The 14,554-nt window shown below is 46.3% G+C and overlaps 1 protein-coding gene across 1 annotated transcript; it reads left to right on the top strand.

Annotated features, from left to right (window-relative positions):
* Positions 1–1,066: 1,066 nt before the first annotated feature.
* Positions 1,067–14,289, top strand: CD2 (CD2 molecule). The gene is made up of 5 exons (XM_051780280.1): positions 1,067–1,190; positions 3,995–4,291; positions 6,623–6,865; positions 10,172–10,291; positions 12,333–14,289. The coding sequence occupies exons 1-5, from the start codon at positions 1,130–1,132 to the stop codon at positions 12,539–12,541; spliced, it is 930 nt and encodes a 309-aa protein (XP_051636240.1). The 5' UTR covers positions 1,067–1,129; the 3' UTR covers positions 12,542–14,289.
* Positions 14,290–14,554: the final 265 nt, after the last annotated feature.

Here is a 14,554-nt window from a genome sequence, read left to right as displayed (position 1 = left end):
TTTTTCTCCTTTTTTGCAAAAAGAAGTGTTTTTTACCTCAATAGTAGTGGTTAAAAAATGATGAAGCTGAAGAAGAGGAGATGTCTCACAAGACCTTCCTTTAACTTCAAGGAAGAAGAATGGCATGAATGAACAAGAAAGATTTATCAAATATTGTACATCTCCAGTGCCACAGCTGTTCTACTGTCTTCTTTCTTGGTCTACACCTGTGATAAAAAGCTGGAAGATTTCAGTGGCCACTGTAGCCGGAGGAATTGTGCTGAGGAGGGTAAGATTCAAAATCCTCACCACTCCATCTGTTTCATATTGGAATCAGGAATAAAGATTTTATTATCTTCTCATGTGTTTTTGCACCTAGCTCCCCCACCTCCTCACAGCTTCTGTCCTCGTGCTCCTTCCCACACCAGCCAGCTTCAGGGATGGTTCATGGCTACATCCAAGGCTGTGTTCTCATCCCCTTCCATGCTCATCCGTCTCTCACAGCTTGCCCAGATGCTGGCCCCGACTGCAGGATGCCTTTGTGGCACTGGCAAGCCCCTCATGGATCAGGTGTTGATGTGAAGCTGATTCCTGACGGTTTCCAAGAGAAGTGTGTCTCCTTTGCAAACGTTGTCCAACAGCCAGCAGGCACCTGGTCCTCACGGGGGGTCCTGGGCTTGCTGTCCCCTTGCTGCTAAGACTACAGGGGAGAAGAAGGATTTCCATCGTTACCCCACCCAAAAACTGCATCCATCTCTTGAGGATGGTGGCACGTGGATGCTGGAGCTGAACTCTTTGGGTGAGCGCTGAAGAGGACAGGGGCTCAGCTGACCCTCCAGCTGGGTGGGCAAACCTCAGGGGTGTTCCTGCCTTGAATGTACATTTTTCTTTGTTGCTACACATTGTCCCCATCCTGACAAAGCCCTCCTTTGAGAGGTATTTTTGCCCCCCCCCTTTTTTTTTTTTTTTTGTGTGTATGTGTGTCTGTGCTAGAAACAAGAAGTGCCGGGGTGAGAGCTGGAGGAGGGGAGGAGGGCACAAGGGCTGTACTGACACGTCCCATGACTGCTCACAGCAGACAATCCTTTCACCTGCCAGGAGCTGTCATTAGACAAGGAGACAGTGGATTTTTTTTTTTTTGACCCTGAAAATGAACTTTGGGAGGATTTTCCTAGTCAAGTGCTTGCTGCTTTTATTTTCCAGTGTAAAATGTGAGTTTTTCTTACCCTTTTTTTCTCTTTTGGGCTAACGTTAAAATTGCATTTTAAGCCATTTACAACTTGGTGGGCTGTTACTGATAAGACACTAGTTCCACTTTTCCAGTGAGTGAAGACATCTGAGTTATTGCTATTATTATTTGATTTAATTTTCAGCCGGGGGGAGGGCAGGACCTGAGTTTCATATTCCAGTTATAATAATAAGCTGTAAAGAGTTTTGGTTTTAAGTTAATGAGCCTTAATTTGACACATGTATAATGAGAAATGTCAGCATGCAGTTTTCTTTCTGCCCTCAAGGTAGCTTGTACGACATTAGAGATCCTCTGTTCACTGTGCATTATCGCATGTAATTTCCTTTTCTTATCGAAGATGCACAAATCTTTTGAAAGCGTAATTTATATTCTTCCATAAATATTAACAGAGTGATGTATTTCAGTGTCTTCAGTGGAGTTGAGGTCTAAAACGTGAAAACGGCAAGCAAATAAATGTATCTTTTATATATTTTGCACATTATTGTTCTCATTATTTTTTAAAATATTAATCTAAAAACTTAATTAGGGTGTTAACTCATAGATTAGAGAAGGTTATAAGAGATGGAGACAACACAAGCATGCATAACTTTTTTTTTCTGTTTCATTCCAATGCAGATTGTATGTATGGCTCTTTAATGCTTTGCTTTTCCTTCAGAACAAAATTAATAGATAAATAAGGATTTTTTTTTTTTAATGTACATGATCTATGAAACGTTCCTCAGCAGAAATGATGACTATTCCCTTGAGTGGAAAACTTGTTTCAAAGACTTACTTCCTTCTCTAAAGCTACTATGGGAACTTCTAACTCTTTCTTGTGATCGTGAGTGAGCTCTGGGCTCTCAGTTCAGATCTTTCTGCCCCTTGGAGTACATTTCAGTTGACATTTTTTTAACAGAAATATTTAATTAGCTAAACAGATTTTTAGTATATGTGTGGGATACTCAGCTTTCCACTAGCAAAACTATAGGGATCAGATAGTTGTGTCTCAGTGGTCTGTTCACAGAGGTGCCATTGAATTATCTTTGCAAACCCAGATTACTTTTTTCCTTTACTTTCAGAGAGAAAATATAAGTAGTTTCTGTTGTGCAAAGAAATCCTGTTACTAGCTCTAAATAGTTGTTCATGACTGAGCAGAAACAAATGTCAGAATTCAAATATTTGGGTATAATCTGTAGTGTCGCCTATGTGGGTCATAGCTGTTTCCAAGGTTGTTTAGTTGATAGCTTGATTTCAGGATATTTCATTAGATATGTCAAATACTTTGTAAGAAAGGCAATGCTGAAAGAACAGCCTCTCTTTAGACTGAATTTAGGTGAATGTGCCCAGAAGCACTACAGCATTAATGTTCTTGTTGCAGAGGCACAGCATTTTAGTTCTTTGATTATATCTAATATTGTTAGTTTAATGAAATAGCCGCTGGATTTCAGTTTCCCCTCTGTGGGGCAGTTTGTCATTATCCGAGATACCAGGAATAAAGCACTGTAATAAAAAATACGCAAAAGCATAGTTTTTCTCTCTGTGGGGAAAACGTGCTTAAAGTATATAAAATTAGAGCAGAATCAGCTCTTCCTGCTGATTGGCTTTATCCCGTAAATTGAGGAGGAATGAGCATCAGAAAACGAGAAATGAAATAATCCGTGGCCCTGAGCGCACGGTCGGTTGCCGGTGAGCTTATCCCACCTGACACTTGCACGCAGGTTTCTACCTCCTCCTGCAGATTTTCCACCTGCCTTGGGGGTGGGGACAGTACTTGAAATGACCTCCCAACAAATTTTGCACTCTGAAATTGTGGGGTGGGTCCTGCAAGGGCCGTGTGTGAAGCAGCCTGGAGGGGAGCAGGCAGGACGCCTGGGCATGGCCCGAAGGGCCTGTTGTCCCCTCTGGTGTAGACTTTTAGCATCCTTGGCTTTCCTGAATATCCCCTTTGGCAGCCCCATGCTCAAGTGCTTCCCAGTCCTTTGGGAAGCTCCTACTCTGAACTGCTCTGGAGAAGGCAGCTGTCAACAAAGGAGACCTGCAAAGAGAAAAGGGTTTTTTTCGCCTTTGCTTATCTTGTAATGTTTCCAGCACCCTGTCAGTTTACAGGATCTGAGTGGCTGCTTGTTTCTGTCTGCCTTACTTGCCCCACTAGGGTCGAGTGCTAGGAAAATCAAGTGGATACATTCCAGTGGGGCAGGGTGCCTGGGATGGTTGAGGAGGGGGCACTGCAGTGGGTCTGCCTTCCGTTCAGTGCCTTACACTCACTCACTGCTTGACACAGGCCACTGTTGTTATAATTATTGTTATCACTGTTGTTGCTGAACAGATCCTACGTTCAGGGACACTGCTGGTCTGTGTTCTTGCTGCCTGCAGTAATGTTTGCAGTGGTGGGTGCTCTGGGTACCAGCGTGTGCCATGTGCAAAACACACCAAAGCGACCTTATTTTCAGGAAGGGTTAAGTTCAGGGTTAAATACGTAGGCAGCCATGAATCTTGGCATCCAGAGTCACTCCAAGTAAGTCAGCCAGGGTATAAAAAGTCAGCTTTTGAAAGCTGGACTCCTAGCTTTCTTGCCTCTCAGAATTAAACTGGATGCTGACATTTATCTAGCAAACAACCAAGAGCTGCTTTGGAGCAGGGGAAGAAGATGGCAATGGTAATGCAGAGACGCTCAGGCAACCTGAGGAGGAGCAAATGACAACCTTTTGGGTGACTGCTGTGGCTGCTGAGCATGGCAGTGAGGGCTGCTGGAGACCACTGATGGGCTGGTTGTGCTTCCCTTAACAGGCTCTGTCGTCAACCAGCTTTACAAGGCAGTGAATGAGACGGTTCTTCTCAGCATCGCTGCTCCTGGGAGCATATACCACGCCATATGGAAGAGAGATGGACAGAGGCTGGTTCAGCTCAAAGATAATGATGTTAAGTACTTTGTGAACAAGGACCAGTGCAGGTGTAAGATACTCCAAAATGGGACTCTGCAAATACGTCAGGTGGTGAAAGGGGACAGTGGAAATTACACATTGACTGTTTATGAGCGGGATGGAAAATGGAAGGCAGAAGAAAAGACAAGCTTCTTTGTTCAGGGTGAGTTTTTGCTCTTCCCATACCATTCCCAGCATAGCTGAATAAGATTTGGTCCTTTTTTTTTTCTCTCCTGCAGCCTTTCCTACTCATTGCCCTCCTTTCTGATATGGGGGCAGGGGGACTTCTGTAAGACATACCTTCTTCCTCCCACTGACAGCTGTCTGCCTCTCTTCTCCCTTCTCCTGCTCTTATAGATGGCCTGAGACCCCTGCCTTCTTTCTGGCTCCCCTGCTTGTCAGCCACCAGATTTCTGCACGTGCCCAAGAAAGCAGCTGTGAGCAGAGTTGTGTTGAGAGCAGAGTGGGTGTGGTTGGCCCTCCTGCAGCACCACCAGTGGTGCTGGGACCCTGGGCTGGGGCAGCACCCTGCGAGGGGGGCTGGGCTCCCGGCAGCATCCTGCTTCCAGAAACCTCATGTAGGCTGCTGGGATCCCACAAGAGGTTTCTGGAAGCAGGATGCTGTTCAAAGCACAGTTAAGCACACACCTGGGGATTTCAGCTGCATAGGCTCAAAGCACGAAGGCAGCCTTTGCTGAACCTTGTCCTTAAGGATCAGAGCAGTAGCAGCCCAAAGTTTTTCAGATGAGCAGGGAAGATGGGGGATGGTTATTCTGCTCCTTTATGGTTGCTGCCACCTCTCCAGGCCTCTAAGCTGTAGGACAGCATGTATTTTTTCCCCCAAAAGAAGATAGTTTTGCTCTGTCCTTCTTCAGCCAGCATACGCACCTTTGCCAACCTCTCAAGTTCCTGGGCACCAGCTGGCACTACAGAAATGATGCCCTGATGAGGCAGCAACGACAGCTGGAATGGTTTTAGCAGGATTTCTGTGCAATGGGAAGCCCTGTGTCTAAGGGGCTGCTGAGTAGTGAGGGTGTCTCATTACTTTGAGAACTACTATTGCAAACAGATTCAGAAAGTCATCAGGGCCTGATGCTGTTTGCTCATGTTTTAAGCCACTGAACTGTCATTGGGGTGCCCTTGTTTCAGGTCAAGGTTAATGTTCTAACCCAGCTGTGTGCTGCATCATTTCCTCTACTATGCAGCAGTGCTGTGCAGAGAGGTTGCCTTACCTCTGACACACATTTTTGGAAGTAAAGTCCTGTAGTAACTCTTGGGCGCTGGAGTAATTTGTCAGTGAGGTTACCCCCTTGTTACTAGGGCTGGGCAAACAGTTGTTAAAAAAACCCCAAAACACAGTTTCAATGATATCCTAACACAACTCCATCACCAGCACCTGGACTGTAGTGTTTCACGCTGGGAAGTTCCCCTGAATAACTGGTTACAGTTTGCAGAAGAGGAGTGGACTTAACAGGGAAAGTGTGGCTGCAGATGTCATGTGTGAACCCAAACTGCATGTGCCATGAACAGCCCTCACTGGCTTTAAAATTTATGATCTCCATAACTTACACTGCCTGTAACTAAAGGTGTCCCTGGCAGGTTTTTATTTACTTGGTCTAACAGGTGGACTCTGAGATTAGCTCAGTTGATGAGAGCACAGTGCTAACAATGCTAAGGTTGTGGGTGTGATCCCTGTAGGGGCAATTCACTTATGAGCTGGACTTGATGATCCTTGTGGGTCCCTTCCGACTCAGAATATTCTGTGAAATATTTTTTTTTCCATTTGCTGTCCCTGCCAGTTGCCCCTAGTCGAGAAAAACCCCACAGGCTTTTCTGGCTCTTTCAATGCCACCAGTGATAGAGAAACTGGAACCAAAATGTAACTGGTTGTTTGCAGGGCGTAAGAAAAGACAGAAATCAGTTTTCTCTGTCACAACCTCACTGAGAGCTGAGGTGTCTGTTTTGTGTTTTCCATTCTGGTTTGATGGGCTTTCATGCTGTGGCTGTTGAGCTGGCTGAGTGCTGTTGGTAGTACACAGAGCATCATAAGCAGTTGTTTTTCCTGCTTTAGAGAGAATCTCTCCCGATGGGCACAGGCAGAGCAGGGCCAACTTCATTTTCACCAAGACACGGGGGCTGGAGTTGGAGGGGTCTGTGGCTCTGAGCACCTGCCATCCACTGCCTCCCTGGAATCCCAGCTTCCTCCCTTCACCTGCCTGGCTGGCTGTGAGCCAGGCTGAGACTGAAAGCAGCCCAGCCACAGTGGTGCAGCTCTGCTTTGCTGGGCCAAATATGTAGGCTACTGCACTGCACTTTCTTTATTATGGTCATGCTACTTCTGCAGTAGAGGCCTAATTTGCTCTTCATTCTTCTGTTAGCAGGTTCATTCTCATTATCTGGTTATTTGGGGTTAATTCTCTGTTCTGCTTAATAATGGAGGTTTTCAAAAGGAGAAACCATCTCAGATGTGCCTGTCCCTTCTCTTCTTTTTCAGAGCCTGTCCCTCAGCCAATCCTCAGCACTGAATGCATGAATAAAACTGTATCTGTCAAGTGTGAAGTGGACCACAAGGCTAAAGGTGAAGAATTTACTATAGAACTGACTCAACCTAATGGCAGAAAAATCCAAAAGAATGCAGCCATGTTGGAATTGCAGACACGGCATTCTGGGACATTCAGATGTGCTGTTAAGAACCAAGTCAGTGAAAAAATGGTTGAAAAAGCAATTAAGTGCTCAGGTAAGAGCTTTCTTTTGTCAGAATCTGCTAGGGAGGACCCCCACAGCCTGATGCAGTTGCACATACACATAGGACTGGTCCAGGTGCCAGGAGCACTGATGGTCCTGGGTACTCGGTACTGGGAGCCTAATGTTGGCACAGTTACTGGGAGCTGATGCTGCTGTGGTAGCCGGGATGTGAGTGAGGTCTGGGGGTTGCAGGAAGAGTGGGACAGGTTTTTCTGGAATCAAGAGCCTTGTGGGTGGTAATGAGGTCTCCAGGACGCACTGCAGTGCTGCTCCCACTCGAGGTGAAGTCTTCTGAGGGAAACTTCAGCCTCCCAGACAGATCAGGCTGTCTCAGGGTGAACGAATCAGAGAGAGATCCTTGGTTATCCCATCATTTTCTCCCTCCCCTCCATCACTACTGACTCTTCTGCCAAAAGTTGCCAGAAGTACCCTAACAGACTTTTTGGTGTCAGCTTCCTGATAGACTTGAGTGGTGTCGACCACCACTAGTGGTAGACTGATGAGGTAAAGAAGAAAGCAGGGAAGTGGGCCTGAAAGTGTGTTAATGACATACAGCAGTCTGCAAAAGGCAGAAAGCACTTTCCTCTTAATTTTTATCCTCCTTTATTCCTTTAAAACTAATGGTGCTTCCCAAAGGTTGACTTCAGTCAAGTGGTCCAGAGCCAAAGAGTTGTCTTCAGTAATATAGTATAAAACTACACAAACTACCACAACATAAATTAACAGTTTATTTTTGGAAAATATGGCCTGGGATCTTCTTGTGCGTATATGGAACCACAACATTGATTTCAGAGGATTTGCTCTTGATTTACATCCTCATAATGGAGAAATCACCTGTGTGTTTTCTCCTCACCGTAGTCATATCTATGAAGGTGGTGGTTGCCTGCCACATGTGGATGTGGAAGGGTGCTCTCACAAGGGGAAAAATAAGCTGCTTGAACTCTCCAGCTTGGCCTAGAAATCAGGAGAGAAGTTATGGAGAATGTAGCTAAGGTTTGGGGTTGCATGGCTCAGGTGAGGATGGCTCAAGTGTACCATGGTTTCTCTCACTCAGGTGAAATGTGATCTTTCTATGGTTTTTCTTACTCAGTTGAAGTATCATCTTTCTAAATCACAGGTGCAGCAAAAGAACTGAAGGGATTGCATTTTAAATGGTCAGGGTCACGCTGAAAAATTATTAAATATGCAAAAGAAGTCATTGTGTGATTCATCTCCTGCCCCAAGTAAAAGTTCTGAAAGTTAAGGCAGAAACAAAGGACAGATTATACTGGTATGACACTGGATGTGGTGTTCCATTCAAAGTTCGGAATTCCAGTGCATAACTGGGGAAAAGTCCTTGAATTTGCTGGGCTTGGGTTCATCCCACTCAATCTCAAGGGCTTTGCTTGAAGCATTCCCTGGCTCCAGGTTCCTGCTGGAGCTAGTGGAGGGGTGTGGGGGGCAGGCTTGAGAGAGCTGGCTCAGTATCTCTAATATCCATCTATTTCTGCCACAGTGAATCTAGGGAAAGTCCAAATCTGTCAGCCCATGGTGTGAGGAGGGAGGGAACAAGCCCTAAGGTATATAGGTTTTACTGCTGAGGCTGACTGAAGGGCACAGAGCTGAGGGACAGGGTGGTCTCTGCTCCCCGGTGATGCCCTTGCCTCCTGAGGAACCCTCCTGATGTCTAATATAGCTGAACAAGGTGGGTTTTTTGCTGCTGCATGAGCTGCCTGACCTGATGGACTGCACAGTGCTAGCATTGGGAAGGGACGAGAGGTATGAGTGTGTGCTGCTGGATTAGGGCTGTTTACAGCAGGGCAAACTATCCCAAACACCTCGTCTGAATGAGGAAATGCTGGCAGAAGCTGGCTATGCCAGGGAACAAGCCAGGCAAGAACAGGCCCACCTGCACTGCTGGTATAGGCAGACATTAGCCATCAGCTAGATAACATAGATTTCACTCCTTCTCACCCTTGAAATGCTCTTCTTTCACAAGGTGAGTTGGGTGGGAGAGTTTGGTTTTTTCTCACATTATTAACAGGGAAATGAAAGGTTTGCCACACTGATCTTTAAGGTACAAATATGGCATTTCTCAGACACCAAAAAACCTCTAAACCCAGTTAGCACTACCCTCCCTCCTCAAACTAAAAACCCCTCAAACCTTTCTGTGTGGTGGCAGGAGTCTGCCAGATCCATAGTGGATTAAAAATCCCTCACCTTGCAGTCAAACCTCTTTCCAACCCTGCTATCCTCTTTGAACACTTGGCCCTGCAATTAAAGCCAATCACCCTGAATTTTGACTTCCAGCAAGCAAGGCATGCTTCAGGTGGGTTTCAGCTCAGCTAACTTTTCATACAAGTGTATGAAAAGTGTATGAAAAGTGTATGAAAATATGTGAATCTGCCTGGGCTCCTCTTACAGTCAGCTGGGAGAAACAGGCACAGAAAGGGCAAAATACACCTCGGTGTCTTTTGCAGCTAAAACAGGTGAGAATAACCACATCCCTGAGGGTACTCATCTTTTTTTTTTCTCCACTGGGGCAGCCCAGGCTGACGGTGATCTTTATAGTGCAGACATCTCAGATTTGTGTCCTTGCTCTTTGCTCTCCACGTGCACACCCACTGAATGATAAGGGTGGTACCAGTGGTGGTGCCCCCTTTGGAGCTTTGTGCCCTAATAAGCCAAGGAAGGTGCATATCTGCTGGGTTCAGCTCCATGGCACCCGTGCTCCAGTGTTATCACTGAATGCCAGGAGGACAGCCTGAGCAGGAGGTGGTGAAGGAAGGCCAGCATCCAGCAAACCTTCTGTGGTGAAGGAACAGGAAGACTCATATAAATTTTTGCATACAGGCAAACCAAACTCTCGTTTTGAGACTGTGATGTATTTGGTTATGTTCTTTTCCTTTTTACTGTTTTTTTTTTTTTTTTTTTAATTTGTGTACAGCCAAAAATTGAAGAGGAAGTACCAAAATACTGTGAAAGCAAGCTAGTCTCAGTGTTTCCAGCTCAGTAGAAAGTACTTAAGAAGTTTATTTTTGTTAGATGTTGAGTACTGCCTGGATGCTCATTGTCCGTAAATGGGTCCATTGCTAGCAAGAACCAGGCATTTGTGGTAATTTAAATAAGATGAGCTGGCACACATGAATGCTCTGGTTTCAATTTTCTGCAGAACTGGAATCCATTATGGAGCAATCAAAATTCTCCAGAAAAGGCATGCTCTGCCTTTACAGTCAATGGAAGAAAATACAGAATTCTAAGTAGATGTTGTGCAAGTTATTTCCTTCTATCTAACATCCTCTTTCATCCTCTTAACTAGGCAAGCTGGACCTTTATCTCATCTTAAGCATAGCGGGCGGTGCACTCGTTTTTGTCATCTTTGTGATTTGGCTTATTTATTGTATCAGGAGGAGGAAAGCAAAAAGGCGTGAAGGTGATGGTAAGTGTTTAAGGGGCTTTATGTTACTACCCAGACACCTAAAATCTTAGAGCTTCCCGCTGAACTTTCCTGTGGCCAGGAGTGTGCTCTCTGCCTTGTCATGAGCAATAACCTGATTTTAGCACATGGTGAATCTGAGCAGATCAGCTGGCATTGCCAGTCTCACTTTCTGATAAATGTCTTGAACAAAGGACTTCTTGTTCTCAAGCCCTTTTGTTTATTTGTGGAGTAAGAATTGCTCCTCTAAAACTTGGCCAAGGTCACCAGTCAGGAGCATCCATGGGGCTAAAATATACACTTAGATAGTCTGTCAGCAGATTTTTTTTCATTAAATTTATGTGGTATAAAATTCAGATCCTTAACAACATTAGTAACATGCAGAAATAGTCTAGATAGTGAGCAGGGGCAAGAAGGGCTCAGCTTTTCTATGTGTTTCCTCAGACATTTCACAGCACTTTGTCCCCTCTGCAAACAATGTCCTTGGAGGCCTGTCAACACTGGAGGTCCAACTTGGGGCACTTTTAAAGTGTTGAAGTTTTCAGAGTGTGCAGAGATCTCATGTGTTGTCCAAAATTCATGCCTCTTTCAGACCACAGGAAATACTCTGCCAGAGTCCTCTCTGAGAGTGGGCTCTCAGACTTGACAGAGAGGTTGCTTTGAATTACACACAGCCTGGGCATTACTGCTGGTTTGGGCGGGCAGAGGACACTGGGCTCCTGCTCAGGAAGAGTCATCTGGCCTACCTGGAGGCTACAGCAGGAGGAAGGTTGCCCTGGCAGAGGCTGTTTAAAGGCTTTTTTCTGAGTTCTTCTCTCACACTGTGTGAGGCTTCCTGTGTGGTCTCAAAAAAAAGCTAGTCTCTGTGTCAGTCAGTTCTTGAGTTACAAAATGGGCGTAGAAGCTGCTCTGTACACCACAGCAGCCTTTGTCAAGATAAAGAGGGCAATTCCTGAAGGAAACCTCAGCTGTACCTCAAAGATGCCAATGGTCAGGCTGACAACAAGGGTGAGCATGATCAGTGCCATGGCTGAGGTGAGAGCAACCTCACCACACCCGAGCACAGGTAACTTTCCATGGCTCTCCTGCTTTCCCTAAAGCTGTGACTGTGAAGAATAGGCAAGTGTTTTCCTATTTTCTGAGAGAGCTCACAGCAAGTGAAAGCACAGGATGTTGTCTCAGAAGTTTTGCTATACCTTGTGAGTGCAATGCTGGTGTGAGCTCAGCCATCTGAGTGTTATTTTACATTATAGCTGTTCCCATTTGAGTGGTATAGATTACTCCTTCAGTTGTGCAGTGACACCATATCCTCAATTCCTGGGTTTGGATTCAGCAAGAATTAAGAAAACGAGTCTGGGAAAATGAGAACTAATGTAAGAGGGTGACCTGCCTCTTTGAAACACATCTAGAAAAATGAGACCTAATGTAAGAGGGTGACCAGCCTCTTTGAAACAGTTTGGTGTGTGCTTAAGGCCAACTCAGCGTCCCAAGAGGTAAATCCCTCAATCCCTAAATTAAGCTGAGTGACATTTCAGAATGATGAGTCAGTGATCAGAAGTCAGCTGGCATGAATTTTCTTCTTCTGTATGTGAGAAAATTGATGCTGGGAAAAGGGATCTCTGGCTTCCAGGTATCTGGAAATCCCAGCATGGATAATGGCAGGGCAGAGTGCTTTGATGTAGCTTCCTGGTGTTACATCTCACTTTCCCTTCAGTAGCCTCCAAAAGAGGACAGAGCAGCTCAGGCTATCGATGACCACTGGGGTCTCCCTGACAAAGCTGATTCCCGCAACGGACAGGGCAGAGCTGCCCCAAATGCTCCAGGTACCTTGATCTCAGCCAGGCAGACAAAACAAAGCTTCCACGTTGTCCCGGGATGTGCAGGGAGAGGTGATTTTTCTTGTTCACTGGGATAGCGGGAACACCTTTGAGAGCGGCAGGTTAAGATCGGCACTCGGCCTTTTCCTGCTTGGGACCAAGGACATTTCCCTGGCTGTTTGACTTCTTAGCGTGTGCCTGAGCGCGGGGTCCTTCTGTCGTTGCAGATGAGCAGCGGATGATGCAGACCCTGCCGGCGGAGTGCGACAGGGCGATGCGGGAGCTGCCCCCGACGCCCTACGCTCCCACCCCGAAGCAGGTGCGGGTGCAGCAGCGGCCGCTGCCGCAGCCCCAGGGGCAGCAGCAGCCACAGCCCCCGCGGCCCCGGCCCCGCACTCAGCCCCGGACTCCGAACCACCCGAAAGAAAGACCTTAAACGTGCATCCCGGGAGGAGGGATGGTCGTCTCTCTGCTCCGCCGTTCACCGGGGGAAAGGAAGTTTCCGAAAGTCGGGAGCGCCTCCCGCCCAGCCTTGCGTAATGCTCAGCTATGAAACAACAGCTTTTGTTGCAGAAAATTAGAGAGAGAGAGAGAGAGCATCAAATGGAGATGAAGAGACCCGGTGGAGGAGATTCAAGGTGATGGGCATTCATCCCTGTGGCCATTTTTCTTCATGTGTCTCCATGTTAGGGTATGGAGCATTGAGCCTTGAAGCCTGTGTCTTTCTGTGGTTCACTTGTTTTTACCGCACTTTGTTGTCTTCGTGCCTTTTGGATGATTGATACCAAGAAGAAGCGAAAGCTCTTCTTGATAAAAATGGACCCATGGATCTTACAGGGTTTTGTCATGTATATTCCTCCTGCCACTCATTAGGACAGCTCTCTGGCTTCAGCATCAAATACAAATATATGGCCTCCTGGACCAAAAAATAGTTGTCTGTAATTAAATGCTTGCCTGAAGTTGAAAGAATCAGTGTCATCTAATGCAGAGAAGAAAACACTGAAAGGACATACGAGAGCCTTGAAGCACCTGCGCGGGAAAAGCACAAGTGGGAAAGGAATAAGCTTTTCCCTTTCTCCACTGTGTTTAGAACAAGAAACCATGGGCTTAAACTGCAGCAAGGGAGAGTTAGGTCAGGATATTTTTTTTCTAGATGAAACACTGAAATAGTGTTTCCTCTGGGAGAGGATCTCCAGCACTGGGGGTTTCAAAGGGTGGATGAGACAACTGTCTGTGAAGCATCCTCGTCCTGCTGAGGGCCAGGAGAACATGCTACAATGCCCTTCCAATGACTGTTTCAGCTCAGTTTTCTGTGACTTGTTGGCAAATAAAACAAACCTTTATTCTCAACATGCCTGTTTAGCTATCCAGACAATTTTTTTTCTCCTAGAAGAGTTCTGGTACCTGTTGGCTCATGAAACAAGCATTATGAACTGCCAAGCAGTCTGATCACTGGTGGCATTGTCTGAATTCTCATGGCTTTCTGTCACAGGTCCTTCTGCTCAGGGTGAAGAGACCGTTTTTCTTCATTTTGCTGAGAAACACCTCACATACAACAAGGTGATGACAGAGAGCTGCTGAGAGACCTCCCTCTCAAAGGGAGAGGTTGAACTGTGGTAGCTGTACCTGCATCACCCTCTGTGGGCTGGAGACTGCTCACTCCTCTGGTCCTTGGGGATGTTCATAAACCTTCTCTACAGCTGAGGGGCCAAGAGAGGACAGGCCTTTTTCAGAGCAAGGGTTGAATGGGTACACTGGCCCATCTGGTGTAAGAGGCAGCGCAGGTGAAGGAGGAGAGAGCTGTGAGAGACACAGAGTATGAGACATCCAGCTAGTTTGTTGGTGTTAGGCAGAAGAACACCAGGCTTGACTATCCTACACATTCCAGTGGAGATAAACCAGCCATCCTTTGTTTCTGCTCAGAAATCTGACTGGTATACCCTTCTGGTATAAGGGAAGGGAAGTAACTTGTCAGGAGAAGGAGGTCTCTGCCTCTTCCAGAACTCAGTCACTTCTCTTGAACTCTGACACTGGACACAGCCCTGGGAGTGTTACTTGCTCTTGCCTTCCTGCAGCTTGTTTTAGGGCTTTCACTTGTTAAAGTTGCACTTGGTAAACATTTCATGGTTTATTTTGTAACATACCATACTCTATATCCCTGCAGTGAATGAATAAAGAAAGACTGGGTGGAGAGGATCTTAGTCCACACCTGTGCTGGTTGGTACTTTAGTATCTGTCATCTTACTTTGACACAAAGGAGGCAACAAAACCGTTTTGGTCCCTGGGCCACAGAATTGTGGTTGCAGGAGGTTTCACATCATCCCTGGGAGGTACTGGCTGCCACCTGAGTGTGGGGCCCTCCTCTGCCTGGGGCTGGTGGGGTGACACTTGGCACAGCTCCTTGTAGGGGAGCACCAACGTGTGTGTGTGAGGTGATGTCAGGGTGACT

This window comes from Manacus candei, unplaced genomic scaffold (genome assembly GCF_025592945.1).
Source record: "Manacus candei isolate 608988 ecotype Guabito, Panama unplaced genomic scaffold, ASM2559294v1 h1tg000014l, whole genome shotgun sequence".
NCBI classification, from domain to species: Eukaryota; Metazoa; Chordata; class Aves; order Passeriformes; family Pipridae; genus Manacus; species Manacus candei.
This window is presented reverse-complemented; position numbering and strand designations above follow the sequence as displayed.

Coding starts and splice junctions, on each gene's coding strand:
- CD2 (XM_051780280.1), top strand. CDS start 1,130: ATGAACTTTGGGAGGATTTTCCTAGTCAAGTGCTTGCTGCTTTTATTT. Junction 4,292..6,622: donor GACAAGCTTCTTTGTTCAGG/GTGAGTTTTTGC, acceptor CTTCTTTTTCAG/AGCCTGTCCCTCAGCCAATC. Junction 6,866..10,171: donor AAAAGCAATTAAGTGCTCAG/GTAAGAGCTTTC, acceptor CCTCTTAACTAG/GCAAGCTGGACCTTTATCTC.